This window comes from Panonychus citri, unplaced genomic scaffold, assembly GCF_014898815.1.
Source record: "Panonychus citri isolate SS breed McGregor unplaced genomic scaffold, ASM1489881v1 Contig00099, whole genome shotgun sequence".
Taxonomy (NCBI): Eukaryota; Metazoa; Arthropoda; class Arachnida; order Trombidiformes; family Tetranychidae; genus Panonychus; species Panonychus citri.
The window spans coordinates 429830-452208 of NW_026515504.1; the positions used below are offsets into that span (position 1 = coordinate 429830).

General features: G+C 29.1%; 3 protein-coding genes across 3 annotated transcripts in view; 1 reads left to right on the plus strand and 2 right to left on the minus strand.

Annotated features, from left to right (window-relative positions):
- Positions 1-1743, minus strand: part of LOC128388425 (cell adhesion molecule DSCAM-like) — a 55990-nt gene extending 54247 nt beyond the window's left edge. Inside the window, 1 exon segment of the mRNA XM_053347815.1 lies at positions 1607-1743. Coding sequence (XP_053203790.1) covers positions 1607-1676 — 70 coding nt within the window. The 5' untranslated portion in view covers positions 1677-1743.
- Positions 1744-2148: 405 nt separating this feature from the next.
- LOC128388426 (hemicentin-1-like) lies at positions 2149-15093 on the plus strand. The gene is made up of 4 exons (XM_053347816.1): positions 2149-3136; positions 12383-12593; positions 13371-13498; positions 13587-15093. Exons 1-4 carry the CDS (start codon positions 2888-2890, stop codon positions 14076-14078), a joined length of 1080 nt encoding a protein of 359 aa, XP_053203791.1. The 5' UTR covers positions 2149-2887; the 3' UTR covers positions 14079-15093.
- A 1066-nt stretch (positions 15094-16159) lies between these two features.
- The window catches only part of LOC128388459 (sodium/potassium/calcium exchanger 1-like), a 35883-nt gene continuing 29663 nt past the window's right edge, over positions 16160-22379 (minus strand). The window contains exon 6 of the mRNA XM_053347855.1: positions 16160-18802. Coding sequence (XP_053203830.1) covers positions 18550-18802 — 253 coding nt within the window. The 3' untranslated portion in view covers positions 16160-18549. The remainder of the gene's footprint in view (positions 18803-22379) is intronic.

Here is a 22379-nt window from a genome sequence, read left to right on the forward strand (position 1 = left end):
TTTATCATTATTATCAAAATGTTATCGGTAAACTAATCATGGTAAATATTATCACTCTCATGAGGATTATCTCAATTTTCTCAGGCTAAATATTATCCTTATTTGTTTTATTTTATTCAATTCTTTTTTTTCACTCTCATTTTCAATCAGGATATTATTAAGATAATATTAACGCTTTCAAGATTAGATAATGTCTTCACTGTTTATTTTATCATCATTTGGGTTTTTAATCTTGAGGGGAAGCGGAAATGATGAAGATGAAGATAAAGGTTATGGTAGAAAGTACCATGAAGAAGATAAATGATTAACTAACCAATTTTTTCAATTGAAGTTTTTTTTTCTCGATTCAAATGATAAAATGATTGACATTTTAATGTAATCAGACAATTTGTTATGTGGAAATCATTTGTTATAGTGATTAGAAAAATTTTATCTCAACAATTTGTTGCAATTTATTTTCTTAATCTAATAAAATTAATCTTGGATCTTTATCATGTAATCCTGTTATTTGATTATTCGAGTTGATCAACGTTCATTATCGTTTCACTTTTACTCTTAATTTATCCTTTTCTATTATATTCAAACTTTTATTCTATTGGGACACTAATTATCTTATTCATCTTTATCATTTACTAACTTTTTTTCTACATCACTTTCTTCATCTCCTGCATCTTCATCTTCTTTGTCTTCGGCATCTTTTTCATACTAAACTCCATACACCTCATCTTTATCTTCATCATTTTCATCTCCATTCTAATCAACATCATCTTCAGCATCTTCATCCATGTAATTTGTCAATTGCATCAACATAAATAAAATGTAAATACTATTATTATTCAATTGGTTTATCATTGATGATGTTGCACTTTCTTTATAATATTACTCGTTCTATTACTATTACTATTACTATCGATACTAATTCTGATTCTAATTCTAATAACTTTTATCCTTTTTCTATCACTTGAATGACCTTTGAGTGACCACAAATGATTATTCCGATCATTTTAATTTAATCCATTCGATCATTTGATCATTCATTTCATTTACTCACTTATCTTATCATCTTCTCTCTTCAACATAAGGATAAATCATGAATCTATTAATTGGTCTATTATCTTTCAATAAGCAAGAATAAGATGATGATGATGATGATGATGAATCTAAGGTGAATGAAGATAATCTAAGTATCACAAAGAAAGAAAGAAAAAAGTCAAATGAATCTGGGAGAGATAAATAGTGAATGAGAATTAGGATGAGGATGAGAAGAAGAAAAATCAAAAAAGAAAAAAGTTGAAATTGTAATTGTAATTCTAGTTCAAGTTGTAATGTTATATTATTTTCCATTGTCATTAATAGTCTTGGTTAAAGTCAATTAACGTCTTGGGGAACATTTATCCTCATTTAAACATTGAAACATAATCATAATAACCCTAATAATCAAATTCAATTGTAGCCAACACTCAGAAAATTAGACATGATTGATAAGCCTTCTAATCTCAGTGGATTAATGAAATAAATCGTATGTATATAAAGTTAATGAGTTGCGAATATTAATTTTAACCACTGGAAAAGTCAAAGAAAAAACAAACTCAAATCGGTTTCTTACCTGATGAACAATTTACCATGTAGATGAAAATATTTAATTGTAGCAAAAGTTGAAACATTAACAAAATCATATTAGTTTAATTGTTGTTCCACTAAACATAATCATGAATACGGAGGATTTACATAATTTACATGGGAACACTTAGAAAAGCAAAGTAAAGAGACTAATTGATTGTAAGTGAGAAGTTAATTGTGATCAATTCAATTTAGAAAATGATATTAACGTTTATCCTTTTGTAATATCCTTTTGACACTGATAACAATTGGTAATCACAATTAACATTGGATAAGAAAAAAGGTGACACTTATCATAATTTACGAAAAGAGAAAAAAATTTTCTGATTAGATTAACTGTAATTGATTGGGATTATTTATCTTTAACCGTTAAGTTAATTGTGACTGATAATGTTTGAAATTTAACACGTTGATTAATTGAGACACAATCACAATTTTCTAACTGTTATTGTTGAAGATTCTCATCTTTTTATATTGTTGTTATTTTCTTGTTGTTGGCATTTTATATAAATATAAAGGGTCACCGATTGTTCATGGTGTTTGAGTTGTGCTCAGTTGCTAAAGTGATTTCATGTGGTTCAATGTTTTCGATGAGAATTCTGTTCTCAATTCTCAATTAGAATATTTCTCTTCTTCTGTTCGCTAGTGATACCTGGTGGAGAGAAATTAACTCATCTGTTGGAATCTTTTCATTCCAAGTTCAACCAAATGGTCGCCATCTTATGTTCAATAATAATACCAGAGAATTTATCACAACTTTTATAAAGTTCGAATTTGTTACTGTCACCTTTGTCCATTTCCAATCAGCGGCACCGGGTTACCAGTTAGAGAATCATATTAAAAGTGAGTAACTGAAGAATCGAAAAAAAAATTCACCTTAAATACTACAGTTTCGCATGAGATATTGTTGAATGTTGAATTCTCAATGGAATAAATTAGATGAATAGAATTCATCTAGATGAAAAGATGGAAATTTTTTGAGAGATTTTTTGTCAACGGTTAGAAAGTTTCCAATTCTCTCCACCAGATTTCACTAGGCAACAGAAAATTGAGTTGAGAGCAGAAAAGTTTGAATTTTCTTCTCACAATTTTGTTGATTCTTATTCACTTGCTCACTGTCTTCTGAACAACTCAACAAGAATATATCCTCTAAATGCTGTGTTTTCACAGAAATCATGTCACTTGTGTTTCAATGTTTTCTTTATGTTCATCAATGGATTAATCATAATCATCATTATAACAACAATAACGAATCTTTATCAATATCATGAATCAACCAACAATTGGATTATTTCTATTACAATTACATGTAATCACAACACTTTCAATTGATGGAATTTCATCATTATCATCATCATCATCATCATCCGGAAGTGAGATTCCACCTTATCTTGTGTTCCAAGATCGAAGTAAAATTGAACCTTATTTCGACAATACAACATCTAAGAATATAACAACTTCTGCAGGTAAAAGTGTCTTCTTGCCCTGTCGAGTCCATCATATTGGTGATCGAACTGTAAGTTGATTTAATTAACTTTTTCCAGACAAAAATTCAACTCGACTCATTTCCACTCATGAACTATCCTCGATTCCGTTTTCCTCTAATGCTAATATTGTCCGATAGTTTTACTCGAATGACCATTAGATGAGCTTAACACTCTTGCATATGAATGACCAATTTAGATTTTCCATCCAGCAATAAGATGAACATGAATCAGTATAATAATAGAAATTTTCCTCATGGATCAGAATTTCTTTATTCCATCACCAATCTTAATTTTCCTCTTTCGAGTGAATCACAATGAACCTTTTTCTATTGATCTTTAAGCCTGATGATGGGAAATAAAAGAAAACAAATTTTTTTTGCATTTGCTTCCTTAATCTTCATTGATAAACAAAGTATTACTTTGGAATTAATCATGATGATGATCATGATGCTTAATCTATCAGATTCTCGAACCAAAAATCTTACTGTTAATCTTTTTGGTGAAATTCAATCTTCAATTTATTATACTATTACATAGATTTCCATCTCTCAGCAAGGGTTAAAGTGCTTAGAATTCATTAACTTTTTGAATGACAAACAGAAAGTAGAAAATTAAATTCTAACTATTGATTAAAATGAATAATTATCATGACAATTGAATTGAAAAAGGAAAAAGTTATTCAAACAATAATAATATTGATACTAATCAATAGGGATAATGAAACAATCAATTAATAATGATTATTGAGGAATTGAAAAGCTAAAAACTTTTACTCCATTGAAAAGGTAATTTCATCATCATCATTAATAAATGATTATCATGAAGATGAGAGAGATAATATTGTAAAGATGATAATAGTCTGTCTTACATTTCGAAAATTTATAATTCATCTCTCTCTCTCTCTCTCTCTCTCTCTCTCTCTCTCTCTCTCTCTCTCTCCTTTCACCCTCGACTTCCTCATTACAATGATAATGATGATAAGGGTGATGATAGATTTTCGTTATTCAATTTTATCATGAAACTTTAACCAACTATCAATAATAATGATCACAACATTTTCCAATGAGTTATTAATAATACAGTTGAAGATAGTAATCATAATGAGAGAGAAATATTCATTGATTAATATATTATAATATTTCTTACTTGAGCGTTTTCTCATCTTTATCGTCATCATTAATGAAAATCAATAGTTTTTAAGATGAATTTTTGAGGTTCATTTTTCATTCTAACAAAATAACATGCTTGATATTTTGAAATAATGCTCATCAGTCATGGTGATGATGAGGTGTTCATGGTATTGGAACGATAAATCAAGAGCTTAATCATGATTCATTGTTGATTTGGAGGAAAAAAAATCAAAATCATTTAAATATCAAGTTTAATGATGAGAATTGTAATTCACTTCATTATCGTGTAAATTTTTTTCTTCACACTTTTACCATGAATTATTATTAAAATATTTTATTGAATCAATTTTGTTCTTGGTGGTTAGATGAGTATTCTGATTATTTGGAAATAAGTTGAGAGATTGTTAAATTCAAAGCAACAATTGAACGATTAAAATGAACACGATGAGGTTGATAGTGGGTTGGAATGGTTAAGATGGTTAGAACAAAGTAAATTGGGGATAAAGTTCTGATTTTCTGGTTTTATTCAAAATTTCATGATAAAGAATAGACTGAATATTATTTTCCAGGCGAAAAAAAAAATGGAAAAGAAAAAATTTATTCCAACAAAATAATCAAATCAATATTAATAACCTTGCATGAGATACGAATGGTAAGATTTTTCCCATATCTGTATTACCCTGGTTTCCATCATTTCTCGAGAACATGATAAACAGAAATGAGAGAAAAAAAATTCCATAATAAAAAAATTCGAAAATCAGGAAATTGTATGAAAAGAGAAATGAACTGAGCAAAAAAACCTAGACTTTTAATGATGAGTAAAAAAAAAGACTCAGAACTTGATGTAGATAATTTTTTCCTTTTTATTCTGTTTCTCCACTGAACTTTTACTGAGCATTCAGAGTTAAATGATGAGCTTTAAATGTAAGTATTTTTTGCTCTTTCAGTTGCTATCATGGAATCTGAATGAAGTAAAGGAAAATAATAAAGGAAATGACGATAAACATGGTAAATATAATGAAAAAATTCTGATGGAAATCATTTAATTCAACTCAGACCTTTCGATTCAGAGCTTTTCACTCACTTATTTTACCTGAATTCCAACAGATATTTTTCAATACATTCGGATACATATTCAACATTGAACCGAAATGATAATATTCATGATGATAATAAAGGTTAGAAGGTCATATGTTGGATGTAAACATTAATTCAATTATAAGAAAAATGATAAACAGTCTTACAGAATCTTCAGTTCATCCTATCATCTTATTCAGTAATCAGAATATTTTCCCTTAAAGGCCTCATAGTTATATACATGTACATATATCTTAGATATTCCCATGCTATTATCATTATCTTCATCATCATGAGTTATATTGAGGTTTCAGCATGATAAAACCAGGAATGAGTTTCCAGGTAATAAAGTGATAACTGTTGTAAGTTATTTATTTAGCTTTTTGTTTTACTTTTTTTTTCTTCACCTTCACCTCCACCCTTATGATTTAATATCCGATAATATAAATTGTAATTACTTAGCATTTGATGATGTCTATAATTATGATTACGATGATGATGATGATGATACCTGTTAATATAATATATTAATCATTTGATTAGTCAGAGAAGAAAATTCTGATTAGCATTATGAGGAATCAGGGAAAAAAAGAGGAGAAAAATATTAGGTGATATTGGATAATGGAAAAAGAAAACAAAACTGTAATTCTTTTCCATGAGATTCATGAACTCATCAATCTGAGTTTCAAGAGAAAGTAAATGTCTAAAGTATATCGCTGAAAGTCACGATAATCTTTTACTAAATTTCCTTTTATTCAGAACTTTTTCTTGGATGTAGAAAATATTGAGAGAAAACAAAATGTTTCATCTAGAGATTTGAAATTTTCATGATACCAGAATTTTTAAATTACTTTCAGATTAACGTTTAACCATTAATGATACTTTCCAAATAGTAGAGATAGAGAGAGAGAGAGAGAGAGAGAGAGAGAGAGAGAGAGAGAGGAGAAAATAAAGTTCCAAATTATCATGATAATAATAATTTCTGTGGAAATAATTAGTTTGATTATTACATTGATATTCAACCTGGATATTTGATCTCAGGGAAGATGATATTGATTATCGTTCAAATGTTTCTTTCTCATGTTCAGAGTTTTTCAGAACTTGTTTCTCTCTACTCAATGAGATTTCCAATTCTTGATTCCATGATGTAGATAATCAATACTTTTCTCTTTCCACCCTATGCTCTCTCTCTCTCTCTCTCTCTCCATCTGTTCATTGCAATCACTGAATTCAGACTCCATTGAACTCATACTATGAGTAATTCATTTACCGTTACCATGATAGTAACAGTCTAGAAGTTCACCCTCAGGCTGATATCAATAATAAAACATGATAATGATAATAAGTAGCAAGGAGAAAAAAATTTCAACTTGAATCATTTCCCCCATTCACATCTCAGAATGGTTCATGATAAATTAATCATGTCAACTAACAGTTATCATGATTCAGATTCCAATGAGTTTCTGTGTTACATTAAAATTTGATTCATTGATGAAAAAAATATTGACGATAATTTCATAGTCAATATTTTCTCAATATCTTTTCATCACCTGGAGTAAAAACTATTAATAAAACAATTAGATAGATAATTGTATATTGATTGGAAATGATTGATTCTTGAAACTTTTTCAACTCACTTTTCACTTGCAATTAATTAAATTGTTCATTAATGTTCATTGCATCATTTTCATCATGAATGTTTATCCGTTGATTGATTAGTTGATTAATAATCAGTATCTAAATAAATCCTAGAGCTTTTAGGATTTATTATATTAGCATCAAGATACAATGTCAATGTTATATTCAAATTAATAGTTGATTTATTTTCATGGTGGATGAGAAAAAAAAATATAATGTTGCTTAACAAATAACGATAATAATAATGATGATGATAATAAATATTCACGATTAAACTTTGATTGATATCATGAAATGGGAGGAAGGGTTTACATGTAAATGAACTGAACATTGTTGTTAAAGTTACACCTTAGGCTATAAAAGTAAAGTTAAGATGAAAATGATGTTGGAAAAGGTTTTAACATGGATACACTTTTCATCCTCATCCTCATCTTCAATCTTCATGAATCCTTTTTAAACAATATTCTTACCACTTTATCTAAAGGTATTCAGTTGAAATCACTACTCATGGTAATACAATATGAGGATAATAATCGTAATCATGGTGAAACTTTTTTTCTATCTCTCTCTCTCTCTTTCTTTCTTTATTCCTGATCACCTTTAGTCTCATGGATTCTATTTTTTTTTCTTACCTTTTTTTTCCTTCTCTCTCATACTGAATGTTCACCGAGTCTTTTTACCCTTTTAACATGTAAATTTATTCCTCGATCGATGAATTAGATTTGGAACTTTCTTCATCATCTTATTACTTGAGTAGGATGACATTAGGTAAATTCTGTGTGTTGGAAGAAATCTTTAGAGATGAAAAAGGAATAAGAAGAAAAGAAGAAGAAGAAGAAGAAGATGATGATGATGATGACGATGATGAAGATGAAGATGAAGATGAGTAAAAAAGATTCTAGTCTTTTGGATTATAAGATGAAGATGCTACAGATTGAGCACATAAAGTAGGGTAAAGCTGGAGAAGCATTTTGTTTCATTAAAGGAGAAAAAGCAAAGATGAGGAAGATAAGGATGATGAAAAGGAAGATGAAGATGATCAAATATGTTATAAGGATAAAAAGGAAAACTGTAAATGCTATTTATTAGTAGGATGGAGAAAGAGATATATATGATGATGAAAAGAAAAGATAATGAGAATACTTGAATTTTTGGTCAAATGTAATCAACATTGAAATTAAATTTTCTGTGGTTATGTTATGGTGTTGATAGTGAGGAGATGTTGATGGTAGGATATGTCTGAAAACTTCAATGATAAGGTGAAACCGGAAACTATGGATGTGGGGCGAGTGAAAATGTTAAGAAGAAACAGTGAAAACTTAGAAAATTGATAGGAAATTACAAAGAAGCGAGAAAAATTTTCATCATCTCTAATTCATGGAAACAATTACCAGAGACAATTCGATGAACAGTTTTGTTACTTGTCTTCTCTTGTTACGATCTTCCACATCCTCATCTTTTTCCATCTTCTATTTTGCCTTTTCCTCCTAATTCTATTCCAACATATCTTCTTCCTCTCATCATCATCAGCCCCACCCCAATCTCTCTTCCTTCTCCTCTTTTTTTTCAAGACAATTTTCAATTCCCTCGACTCAATGTTATCCCTACTAGTGGATTAAAACCTTTATATTCAACAAGATGAAACAAAATTGCTATTATCTATTCTCATCACAATCTCTCTGACTGATGTGACCCAAGAGCTTTTCCTTATCTTCATCATCATGCTCCTCACCTCTCTCTCTCTCTCTCTCTTCTCTCCCTAGTCTAACCCACTCAGCATTTTCTTCTGAGTTTCACATGATATTCATCTGTTGTTGGTTAGTTTGGTGATTTTGAAATGATTTGGTTCACTAAATTTCTGACAAAAAACAATGAATTTTCATGGAGAAAACTTTAAACTACCTCATCAGTCTTACAAGTGACACCACAAATACCCCACCAATGAACAACTAATGATGATTATCATTATTATTATCTGCAAAATGTTAACATCATCCTTTTCCCACCTTTACCATCATCATTATCAACTCTATTATCGTCTTTATATTCATCACTATTATTACTTTTTATCACCATTATTACATTAATAATATTCTGATATAATATTATTTTCTTTTCCTATTCAACTCGCATCTTGAGTTTCCAAAATAATCTAATATTTTCCCCCCTCTGATTATCATCAGCATGAGTTTTTTTTCATCCATTTTCTCAACTATTAATATTTGCTTTTCTATCATGAAAGTAAACACCAATTTCCAGTGTTATCTCATCTTGCTCATTATCATCATGATAATTGTAAACCTAATAATGTAAGATGAAGATCAGAAGCATTTTAAGAATCTAAATCACCAGAATTTTCTGAGAAATATAATTTCACCAAGAAATAGAAAAGGAAAAGAAATACTTTCACCCAAAAATTGTCATCATATTTCAATTGGAAATAATTTTAAATTGATCAGAAATCGATTCAATAAGTTACCTCGTAATTTAACAGATTAAATGTCAAGAACAATTGTAATCTGATTCAAATTGTTCAACTTTAATATTAATGAACTTCTTACTTTCGAGAATAGTCTAGAGAGAGAGAGAGAGAGAGAGAGAAGGGGAAAAAGAAGAAGAGAAATTTTCAGATTAGAACTTTTCCCCCTTCGAACTTGTTTCTTTTTCCTTTTACCAAGATTCTTCAACACTTCTATTAGGCTTAATTGTTGTTTCTCTCTCTCTCTCTCTCTCTCGAAGTTTATTCAAGCTTAAGGATTCAATTAGTCGAAAAGCTTGAGCCTAATTCTACACTCACTCACCACCCATCGAATCTCCCACTCGAACCTTTAATTTTACTTCTGTTTCCTTCCCAACTAATCAATCTAATTGTTTGCCTAATTACGACCTGTAATTTGAATACGAAAACCTTTTTTTTCCTTCTCAATCTAATTACAATTAAATTCAAAGTTTAAATTTAAATAATAAGGGTAAAAGACTCATCAGAATTTCATGGAAAGAAAATTCAATCACACCAAAATACATCTTCTAAATCTGAACAATCAACTCAATTGTATAAAGTAAAATCTAAACGAAAAAACAATCAATGGACTCTAATCAAATCAAAACTTATTCTCACCTAATCAACTCTGATTATCGTTAGTTATTGTTACAGTTTTTTTCTCATCTCACTTTTAATAATTAAATGATCCACTCAAATTCACAATCTATTACTCTAATTTCTTGCAAACAACAACAACAACAATTTGACTTTTATCACAACTCTAATTATATGGTAATGATAACCGTTCATTATTAAATCAATCATGTTACCACTCAGAACTTTTCTCAGAAAATTATTCAGATGCATCAGTTATCATGGTAATGAAAATGGTGATGTTGATGATGATGATGATGATGGAGGAGGAAATTAAATAAATTAACATAGGGGAAATGTTTTCAATAGAGTTACCACATGATTATGGTTCAATTAGCTAAATACTGTACACGAGCTAATTAATTTTACAACAATAAACCTTTTTTGTGAAACTTAATAGCGATTAAAAAAGTTCATTTGATAATTTTCTAAGCTCATTTTCACCTTCTCTCATGCGGATAAACAAAAATCTCTTGTATATACACAAAGTAAATTGTGATTACTAAATTACCATCACCATCAAGAACAACAATTTACTCATCCGTTTCTACCTTAATAAACTTTACTCTTTACAGTTCTTATTTTCAATTCCATACTCAACGATTTCTCGCCTTTTTCTTTCACCATGTTGATTGAATTCCATCAATTCTGTTTTACATTTCTATGACTTTCTCTCTCTCTCTCTCTCTCTCTCTCTTTTCAATGGTCACTCACACTGACCAATAGATCCGAGGAAAAACCTCGCCCTTCTGTATATATAATATATATCCGATTCTCTGTCCATCTATCAAATGTATTAACCATCTGAATGAATCCATTTATTTGATTAATATCATTGAGTTAATCATGTTAACCCAAGACAATCAATGAGAAAACCTTATTTAATTCAGTTCCAATGGAAATTTTCAGGATACAATATTACTGATTAACCTAAATTTAGTTAATTACATTTACACTATTTAATATTAGTTTGTATTAATATGAAACTGGTGATTAATTGTAAGAATACTAATCATCACTTATTCAACCTTATTATCCAACTCAATTCATTTATTCATATGATTGAATTTTTTTTTATTCATTCAATTATCAGCATCGAGAAATTTTCAAGAACTGAATTGATATTATTAATATTTTGATATCAGATTCATGGTAAAATTGAGGAAATAAACAATTTATAATTGAGTAACTATTAATATCGATACATTTAATTGTTATTGATCATCATGTTAATATAATAGCAGTTATTGATAGATTACAATTTACCTTAAATGAAATAACATACACTGTAATCAATGATTTAATGATTATTGATAAACTCTCATTGATTAACAATTAAATTAATTACATATTACATAAACTAGTATTATATAACTCCCATTGGTCACTTAGCAACATTAATTATACAGATTGACAAGATTAACAGGGATAATTACAATTGTCCAGTTACTCAAGTTGAAACTGTAATTGAAATGAATTGAATAATATTAATAATATTATTGATTCTAAATAATATTCAATCAAACCAATTGAATCAATTTTGACTATTCAAAATCAATCAGACAAAAAAAAGTAAGATTATATTGATTCTGTTTACAGAATCATCATAAATCTGATAGTTCAATGGTCAAGGCTTGACCTCTCTCTCTCTCTCACTCTCACTCATGGTCAGTTTCTAGTTGAAAATGAATGACAATTACTCTTTAGGTTTCATTTGATTTCCCTTGGTAATTTATCAACGAGCAATATCATTATTATGTAAAGAGGGAGAAAGAAAAAGTTCATTTTGAATTTAATTCACTCAGAAAAAAAGAGAGATAGAGAGGCAGAAAAAAAGAACCAAATAAAAAACCTCTACCATGAATATCAACTGAATCATAATATTTACTAAGAATAAAATTCTGATTCAGTTAACGTATATAATATTAATATAACCAAATAATAGTATAATATGTTCACCCTGATGATGGATCCATTTGAACTTGAAAAAAAAGTATGACAACTTTTTTTTTATATCCATATAATAAATATCCATCATGATGATTATCATCCACTTGATCATATCTTCATCTGCAAAATGGTCATTCATAATCTGTCATCATCATTATTATCTTCATGACAGGTTACCATGCAATTTTATTTTCCCTGATTTATAATAATAATAAATATTAGAGTAAAGCAAGAAAAAAAAAGATATTCATGTTAATAATACTAACTAATGTTTTCCAGTGAATAATATCAACTAATAATATTATCTTCATCATCCTTGTATTATTTTCCTCTCAATAATTCAGGTTTCATGGATTCGACGACGTGATTTAAATGTTTTAACAGTAGGTAAATATACTTATACTCCTGATCAGAGGTTTCAGGCTGTTCACATGGAAAATTCTGATGATTGGAGTTTACAAATTGGTTATACATCAAAAAGTGATGCGGGAATTTATGAATGTCAAGTTTCAACGAGACCACCGAAAAGCCTATTCGTTAATCTAAATGTTGTTGGTAAGTTGATTGACTTGATTGTTATTCATCATCACCAATAACAAGAGTAACACAACAACAACAACAAGCATCACTTTTATTACAACAGAATCATGATATCATAATGATATCATGAGAATAATATTATTATTAGAGAGGCAAAACGAACCACAGTTGATAATGAGCCAAAATTACATTATGATGCGATCAATGAAGATTGAGAGATGATGAAAGTTACAGAAAAGATGATGAGAATATCATTTGCAAGTTAATGTTTCTATTCATTTCGTTGGAACCTATTCAATTGTTGTTATTACCATGAAATTTTTATATATATATTTTATTAAATTGAATTTGGGTCAATCATTGATTCTTATATTATTATTATTATTTTCATCATCATGGTAGTTTAGGTTGTAACCTTTTCCTTTTCGTTTCTGTTTTTACTTTTGACTTTTCATTCAATTTTTTTTCTCTTTGATTTTTTTTCGTTGACAGAATTTCAAAAACAAAATTTTCAAGTTATGAACGATTTCAATCAATGTAAACACAACAATAGAATCAGAATTAGGTGTAGAAAAAGAGAGAGAGAGAAAGAGAACAAAAAGAAAAATTGAAACCCGGTTAAAAGATCAATTGATTTCCATGATTGATGATTGAATCAAAAAGTTCTGGTTCTCTTTCACAGTTGAACCTTTTCTTGTTCCATGTTCTCATTTGAATTGAATTCTAATGATAAATTTTTTCCTTGAACAATTTTCTTCTCGTTTCCTATCATGGTAATGATTCACGAATCAGTCTCTCAGGCCAAGATAGCTGGAAGTCCAACAGTTTATTTTAGTAGTGATAATACACTGAATTTAACATGTATCGTTGATGGTGCACCAGGTCCTCCAGATTTCATATTCTGGTATCACAATGGTGAAGTAAGTTACAACATATTCCGAGTTGATTCATGATTACAGAATTTCTGATCACATTTGTAAACAATTTTTTTCTTATTCTCATTTACAGGTAATCAATTACAACTCACCTCGTAAAATTAAGGTACAATTAGTGAAAGGAGCTCAAGCAATGTCTATATTAACAATTAACAAATCAATGCCCAGTGATTCAGGTAATTACAGTTGTGTCCCATCAAATGCTGATTCAGCTCATATAGCTGTTCATGTACATAATAACGGCGGTCAACCGGCGGCCATGCAACATGGTAAACGAAGTGCTGAAAGTTTAATCAACAGCTCACCATCAAGATTAACAATCAACCCAATAATCAATTACCTTTTCAATCCATTAAATCAACTTTTTACCTCAATTTTAAATCAACAATCAACTAATACTTGCGAAAACAATAACAATCATCATCTTCAACATCATCATCATCATTATGATCAGCTGATAGTTTACCTGTCAAATGTTATACCGACAATTATAAGGACACTTTGCCTTTCCTTTTGTCTTCCTTTATGGTTATGTTTTGTTAAAGATTTTCAATCAATCCGATGAAAATATCCATTGGTCAGTTAACCCTAAATAAGAAGAGGATATTTAATGGGCACACATACTGACCAATCGTTGGTCAGTTGTGAGTGATAACCTGTGAATATCATCATCGTGTAAATGATGATGATAATATAATGAGGATGAATGTGAAATCAATTATATAAATATTATTCTAAACAAATAATGAGAGAGAAAATTATTTTGTGTCTTCTTTTTGATAAAAAAAAATTAAAATCACTCATGATTATTATTAGAGATACATGATGATCAGCATCACATGAAATATGGATTGAGATAAATTCAATCAATTGGAACAATGAAATTTCATCAATATTTCAGAGAATAAAAGAAAAAACTATTCTCCATGTTGTTTATCATCTTTACTCTTCTCAACCTTTTCTTCTTCATCATCTTTACCCTCAAATACATCGATCAACCTGCCAACATGAGCATCATCATCATCTTCATTATTATTACACACATGAACCACTCACCTTAACCTCCCACCCATTGAATCAGCATGGAAGAAAACGCGAAAGAAAGGAACACATTGAAATTTGATCATTCGAAGTGGAAACAACTCAACTTTTTCATGATCTCTTTTTGAAAGTAAATTTCATCACGATTACAATCACTTTCGAAGCAAAATTTCAAACTGATTAACTCATAAACTTTTACATCAATTCAAATTTACCACCAAAATGGATCATCTTTATCACCATGATTTTTGCCATCAAACAAATTGAACCTTCACCTGATAACTTTTACCTTTACCTTTTCCTTTCCTCTTGTTATCTTCCACTTTTATCATCACAATCATCATTTATTGTCAAGTTTTAACTAATTTCTCAATCAATTCCCACTCATAAACCATGCAAATGAACTGCTATTAAACAAACAAGGCAAACAATCAACAGAAAACTGTATAAACTAATTTGACGATTCGTTTGAATGATGAGATGATTAAATAACTAAAATACAATAAAAATAAACAATTTTACATCCAAATACCATGAATTTGCCATGATAAATGTGATGAATAAAACTGAGTAATTAATAATTTTCCACCAAAAATTATAAAAGCTGAAAAAGCTACAGAAACAACCTTTGAATTTTTAAATGAGCTTTTCAGGGTTTTCCAAATTTATTTCCATGTGAGTTATCAAAAGTTTACAAATTATCAATATTAATTAACCTCCAGAGAGATTCTCATATGAATTTATCGCACTAGAACATGATAATAGTTAATAAGTTTCTGGTCAATTCGAGAGAGAGATAAACTTCCTCGCCACATAAATGATTATCTTTCAATGGCTCAACTGAGGGTTTCCTAAGCTCAATGATGATTTGTCTTGATCCCAATTAGTGTTTCAATTGACCATAATATTATCTAGAACTTTATTCTTCATCCTTGTCTCTCTCTCTCTCTCTCTCACTCATTCTTCCGGTTTAAATTTATATTTTTTTCTGAGAATAATTAGTCTTTGGCAAGCTAATTATCAGTAGATTTAATCGCAATTAGAATTTTCTGCTTAGATTGAAATTACTTTGCAGATAATTTGTCTTGTCTTTTAGAATAGAATTTTTTTAGCATTTTATCTAATATTTCCAAAAGAATATGGGTCACAAGAGGTCATTGTTATTCCCCGAGAATAACGTGACCTTCAACTCGAAAATCAAGTAAATTAAACCACGTAAACTCTGTATTTGCATACAAACATCTTCAACCATCACAATGACTTTACCAATTGTGCTACAAAGATATTGAAACTTTTAAGCTCATCTGACTTTGATTCATTATCCAATTATGATTACCATAACTTTATCAAAAGAACGATAATTTCATGATAATCCAATTGAGCCTTCAACTTTTCACAATCTTTGTCATCTAGTTTTTTTTCACACTGATTAGTGTTATCATCTTTTTTTTTTGCTTCCATACTATTGTTTAATATGTGATATTTTTGTCTTCTTATCCAACGAACTGTTACTCTTATCATGCTGATATCTCCCATAGAAATACATTGTTTATCAGGAGATAAAGATGGAGAAAGGTAGTAGATGAGACATGAGGAGAGAAGTGAGTGAGTGAGAGAGTATCCAAGCTGATGAGATGAGTAAAGTTCAGTGTGTTTCATAATAATATATATAAATGTTCATCTTCATTGTCTACAATTAATACTTCCTAAGCTCTTACCCTCTATTCATATGAAAGCTCAACAAAGGAAAACGTAAAGACGATGAGATACTGGTTGAGATAATGATGCATGATGACAATGGCGATGAGAAGATGATAAAGATGATAAAGATGAGAGAACAGAAAAAAATGAGAAAATGAAAAGAAGCGAAAGAAAAATTGTGACGTTGATAGTTACTATTAAATCACAACTGTAATTAGATAAAATTTGATGAATAATTAATGGGGAAGGATGAAGAAAACAACGGATAAAGATGAGGATGCTGATGATGATGATGATGATGAAAGTAACATTATTATTACTTTTTTATTGCTTATTATTAATGATGAGTGATGATGATACAAATCAGTAGGAGGAAGATGAGCAAATTATTGTCATCAAATCAGGAAGATGGGAAAGGAGTAAAAGAGAATCAATAATGAACATGGAAAGAGAAAGAAAAATAATCTAATCAATTATTCAGATTTTTTTTTCTTTTTCACATTAAATTCAATTGATTGAATTTACTCATTTCTCAAATAATTCTTATCATGTTTATAACCAGGATTTCATGATGATGAACATGATGCCAACAAGGAGAGATTTTAATTGCTACGAATGTATTTCTTTCTCATACCATGAAGAGAAATACAATTAATTTATGATCTACTCATGCAATTAGAATCAACTTGTCGTTTCAAATTATTAATCATGATCAACTGTAAATGGAATAATCTTTGATTCAATTGATACAATATTAAACTATGTTGAAAAGTGGACATTATTTTGGTGATATCATGAAATTTCATGGGGGAAAAAGTGAATAGAGAAAAGGAGACAAAACTTGGAATATAAATAATAATCCATAGACAATTGGATGCATCGATGATTTTATTTAGCAAACAAATGATTAACATTCGTTGAATTTGAATTAGCTCATTATGAGTTTTTCCAATCGTTGAAAGTTTGATAATCTAATTTCAGATATCAGATGATACATTGGATAAAAAAGTTATCATGATTTTGTTTACTTCGATGCTACAATTACTTTGGATAGGTAGGCAGATAACTACAGGTAATATGGTTTGTATGTCTCGAATCATTTTCATGGTTCAATCTTTGTTACATTGGCTTTTGGTTAATCTGAATCATTGTATTCAAGAATTGAGGTTATGATTTTAATCTTGATAAAATGGTTTACATTTATCATACTGAAAACAACAGGAGTCAAATGGTTTCACCATTTCCATGATTTATAATTGAAAATACATGATGATGAGGAGAAAAACAAAAGATGAAGAAAATGATTTTGATGAATTATGTTGCAATGGGAGAGAGAGAGAGAGAGAATAAGTAACAGTAAGATAAGATACACAATTGGGAAGAATGATAAAAGCGAGAGAGAGAGAGAGAGTGAGAGAGAGAGAGTGAGGGAGAGAGAGAGTGAGTGGAAAGTGATGGAGAATAAACAACAGAGAGAAACGCGAGAAAGTAAAGAGAAAGAAAGAAAATGATGATGATGATGATGAGAATAGGGATGAGAATGACAAATGATGAGGCTGGAAAGAAGACAAAGTGTCAAACAGGAAGAGAGAGAGAGAGAGATCGGAGTGGGACGGAAAACAAAAGCAAGAGAAAAACGAATAGAACAAAAAAAAAGTTCTGAAAGGAAGAAAACAGAATGTAAACTCACAGGAGTATAAGATGCAAAAAAAGATGATGTGAATAATGATGAAGAAGATGATAAAGTAAAAGGTTGACACAGTCAAAGTTGAATGGAGTAAGTTGATAATAATGATGATTACGAACGAGAAATGATGATAAATTGATGGAATGCAAAACAAGAGATGCTCATCATGGTTTCGTTGTCTAATTGTTTAAAAATAGTTTCACATGATAGAAATGAACTCCTGCAAATAATAATAATAATAAGATTTGGCGGCAATAATAATTTTCTAATAATAATTCAGATAAAGATGAAGATAAAGTCGAAAAGGCAAAAATGATTACTAACGATATGTTCATGTAATACATCCTGAAAACAAGACATGAAGATAATGAGTTTTGAAAAAATGTTTAAAGTTCTTGACATGAGGATTCATAGTCTTTCCTTGTTAAACCATCAGAATTATCTTGCTGATTCAAGCACATCATGGGACTTGTCATCCATTTTCATCATTATCTTTTTGTTCTTGTAGTTTTTTTTTCTTCATCTTCTTCTTTCTCTTTTTTTTATTGAATTTGTTTGCCATGAAAATGCATGAGGCCGATAAGAATTTTCTTCTTTCTTTACTTCTTCAGATGAAATTGAATATGGAAGAGCACTTGATGACACCATATTCAAGGAGTAAAGTGATTGCAATGAAAAGCCAATACAAGATGAACATAACCAATGCCAAGCCAAGATTTAAACGCCAACGAAATGAGGAAATGGAAATGATGACAAAAATTATCATCGTAAATAGTATTCCAATTGAACAGATCGTTCCCTGTGAGTTTATCTTATACGAACCATTGAAGATTGTATAAAGAAACCAAGGTAAAGGTAATCTATGGGTTTAAATAGAGAGAAGAAGATGAAAGAACAGAAATAAATGTAAATTAGATGAAAGTAAAAAAAAAGGTAACATGATAATTTCTTATGATTAGGATGAGGATGGAGATGAAAAGATGATGGAAATTACAGTTACTAGGAAATTCCAATAGAGATGAAAACGTGTATTATATTGAAGGAATGGTAATGATTTAAATTAGATCTACTCAGTGAATGAGGAAAACAGAAATTCAATAAATGATTAAAAATTAATGATACAATCAAAATACCTTTTAAATTCATTTCATTCATTTATATGCAATTCTGGATTTACTTATGTATTATTTACAATGCAATTGCATTAGAAGCTTATTTAATATTATTGTTATTCTTGATGATGAAGATTTTCATGATAATAATGATAATGATGATGAAATTTTCCATTATCATCTTTAAATTGTAGTAAATGTTTAATCTACCATAGTGTTGATATAATCAAAGATCACATGTAAATGTAACTCACTTGGTTGACTGATAACTTGAATATATTATATAGTAAAATGATAATATTTTTCAGTAGATTTCAAGTTGCAAAGAGTTTATCATTATTATTATTATTACTTTCAATTCTGATTTACTTATTGTTACCCATGTTGACTTGAGAAAATTGTAATTGACTGTAATATTTAATGAGGAGAAAATGATTCCAAGGTTGAATCAACTAAATAATATCAAGAATATAATATGTATTTATTATTATAAATACCAGAATATCTCTTATTTGGTTGGTTGGATTTCCTATTTTCCCCCCGACTTTAAAATGTTACCAAAGAAAATGTTGTATTCATATTATTTGTCTTTATATAAATATCTTTTCTATTATTATCCTCTCTCTTTTTTCCCCTGTAAGGTATTCACTCAAGAATTCACTTTGCATACCCTTTTTTTTCCTGGAAAAATTCTTGAAATATTAGTTTGAAATAATCTTTTCCATATATTCAGATTTCGTATCAATTTTGAGATAAATATTCACTTTTTTTCTTGGAAAATTTGAATTTCTGGTCTTTCATATTATTATTTTTTCACCTTTTTTTTATAGTAGCATGATAAAGGTTATGATTATTTGATACATTTTTTGTTTTCTTTTATTACTTTTACTCTCTCAGAACTTTGATTATGAATATTGATCTTTAAATGTTGACAGAAATGATAATCATGGTAACTTTCATTTGGTTTGCAATAATATGTTTACTCTCATGATTTGATTGAGTTTACATGCACTGGAAAAGATAACTAGGTGATTAAATATTCATTTTAATATAACAGTTATGATGATTGTTGATAGTAAATGTATTAGTATTTAGCCTGTCTGATTACATTGTTATCGTTTTTATTTTACCTGATTGAGTTTTCCATGTTTCTATCAATTAATTTTATATCATTAGCATGATCTGTTTTTTTTATCAATGTATTTATTTTTGCTTCTCTCATGTACTAGTATATAACTGAGTATATGCTTTTTCATTATTAATATCATGAGAAATAACAAATGATTGGAAGGCTAGACTTTTTTTCTCAGTGTGAATAAAGTTTCAATATCATGTTATCATCTATGAACTAAGATTACATAGGGAGGGAGAGATAATGATGATGATTATATATATAAGGTGTATGATTATCTTCATGTTGATTTGTTGTTCTCTTTCTATGCTCGCACTTTTTTTCTAGAATCATCATTAATCTAACCAGGTCATTGTAAAGAAAGAAAAAGGGAAGACAAAAGAATGATGAAGAAGAAAAAATGAAAATTGCAAGTGAGATTGATGATGATGAGAAGAAATCAAGAGAAACACAAGGAAAACGAGAGAAATGTAACAAGATGAGGATGATAATGATTAGAAGGCGAATGAAGGTGGAAGATAAGGGAAAGAGGAGAAATAAGATAAAGGGTGAGAGAGAGAGAGAGAGAGAGAGGAAGGAGAGTCAGTGTGTATTTGGGTAAAGTTGAAATTTTCATCAGTTATATGGATGAGAGAGTTCAAAGTGAGCGACAATATTAACAAGGTATCAAAATTTTCATCATCAATCTCTTACAGAATATGATTCTGGTTCTGAAATGAGTTCGCTCGTGAGCTGAGATGGTGAGAACCATGATGATAGTAATAATAATGGCGATGATGAGAGGGAAGACCCAAAATTTACAACTATTCAAGCTTGAAGAGGAATAAGAGAAGATGATACAAAGATGATTTTGTAACAAGTGAATGAGATGAGAAAATAAAATAATGAAGAGGAGGAAAAGGTAATAGAAGTGAAAAAAAAGTTCGGGGCAAAGTTTCAAAACTTAATAAAAAAAATGAAATCTCATCGACTCCCTGCTGATTCCTCATAGGAATTGGTAGGAGATAATATTGAGTGGGGTTGGATGCATGAGAAATTGATTCCAAATTCACCATAAAAGTTATTATTCCAATAGTATTGTGAAGGAGATTTTCATGGAGAGTTTTCTTACTCTGCAATAAACAGTAGAGGGGAAAATAACGGTAAATAAAATAGAAACAATAAGATAGTTTAAAAAGATGGATGAAGATGAAAAACGAGACAGAGAAAAATGAGATGAAAAAAGAAAAAAGTTTTAATAATATTATTTGCAACTCTCTGAGAATACAAATTGAGTTTATCATTTACTTTTCTTCCCCTGTGAGTTTAATCAGAATTTTTCTCTCAGAGTTATCGGAAAGATGCTAGTAAAATGATCTAATATCATCTGATAAATAACGGAAGTAACTGGATAGTAATAGTAAAATAATCACAGATTCATTTACTCTTTAATAACTTAATCTTTGATAAACATAATCATTTTGATATTAACCTTTTCTACCTTATTACAAATTAATGGTGAAGATGATTCTAATGTATAAATAATCTTGAAAATTATCTGCAAACCTTGAATTAGGAAGATGAACTTACGGTGATAAAAAAGTAGAGAGAGAGAGGAAGAGATATATTTTCATCTTCAGTATCTTTATACGCCTAGATAACTAATTGAGTTTATGGATTATGATTAACACAGAACTTAAATCAAATTGAATCATGAGAAATTATCTCCTCTTTTTCTGGTTGATTCATGGAAGGAAAATAAACAGAACTGTTGATGATAATGATGATAAATTTTTAGATAAGAATGAAGTTTGGTAGATTAGGATGAAAATAAGTATGTGTTATACTTGCTGATATCGTTAATAAGGTTGAATAGATGATATGATGAGAATTGTTTTACTCTTTTATTTTGATTCTGATAGGAGAAAACAAGTTCTAAACAGAGAAAGAAAAACAATCATGAAGAATGATAAGTATGAGAATTTTTTGACATCATTTCATGTTGGAAAAATTCTGAGGAAAATGTTGCAAATATCAAGTATTACAAGAAGAAGGAGGAAGAAAAAAAAAGATATTCGAAAGCCTTAAGCTTTTGTTTCATTCTTAAGCTTTAGTCAAAGTTTTACCTTGAATTCAAGTTCTGAATATGATATACAAGGAGAATCATCGTTTCTCCTTCTCATCTTTTTTTTTCATTATTCTTACAGAAGATGA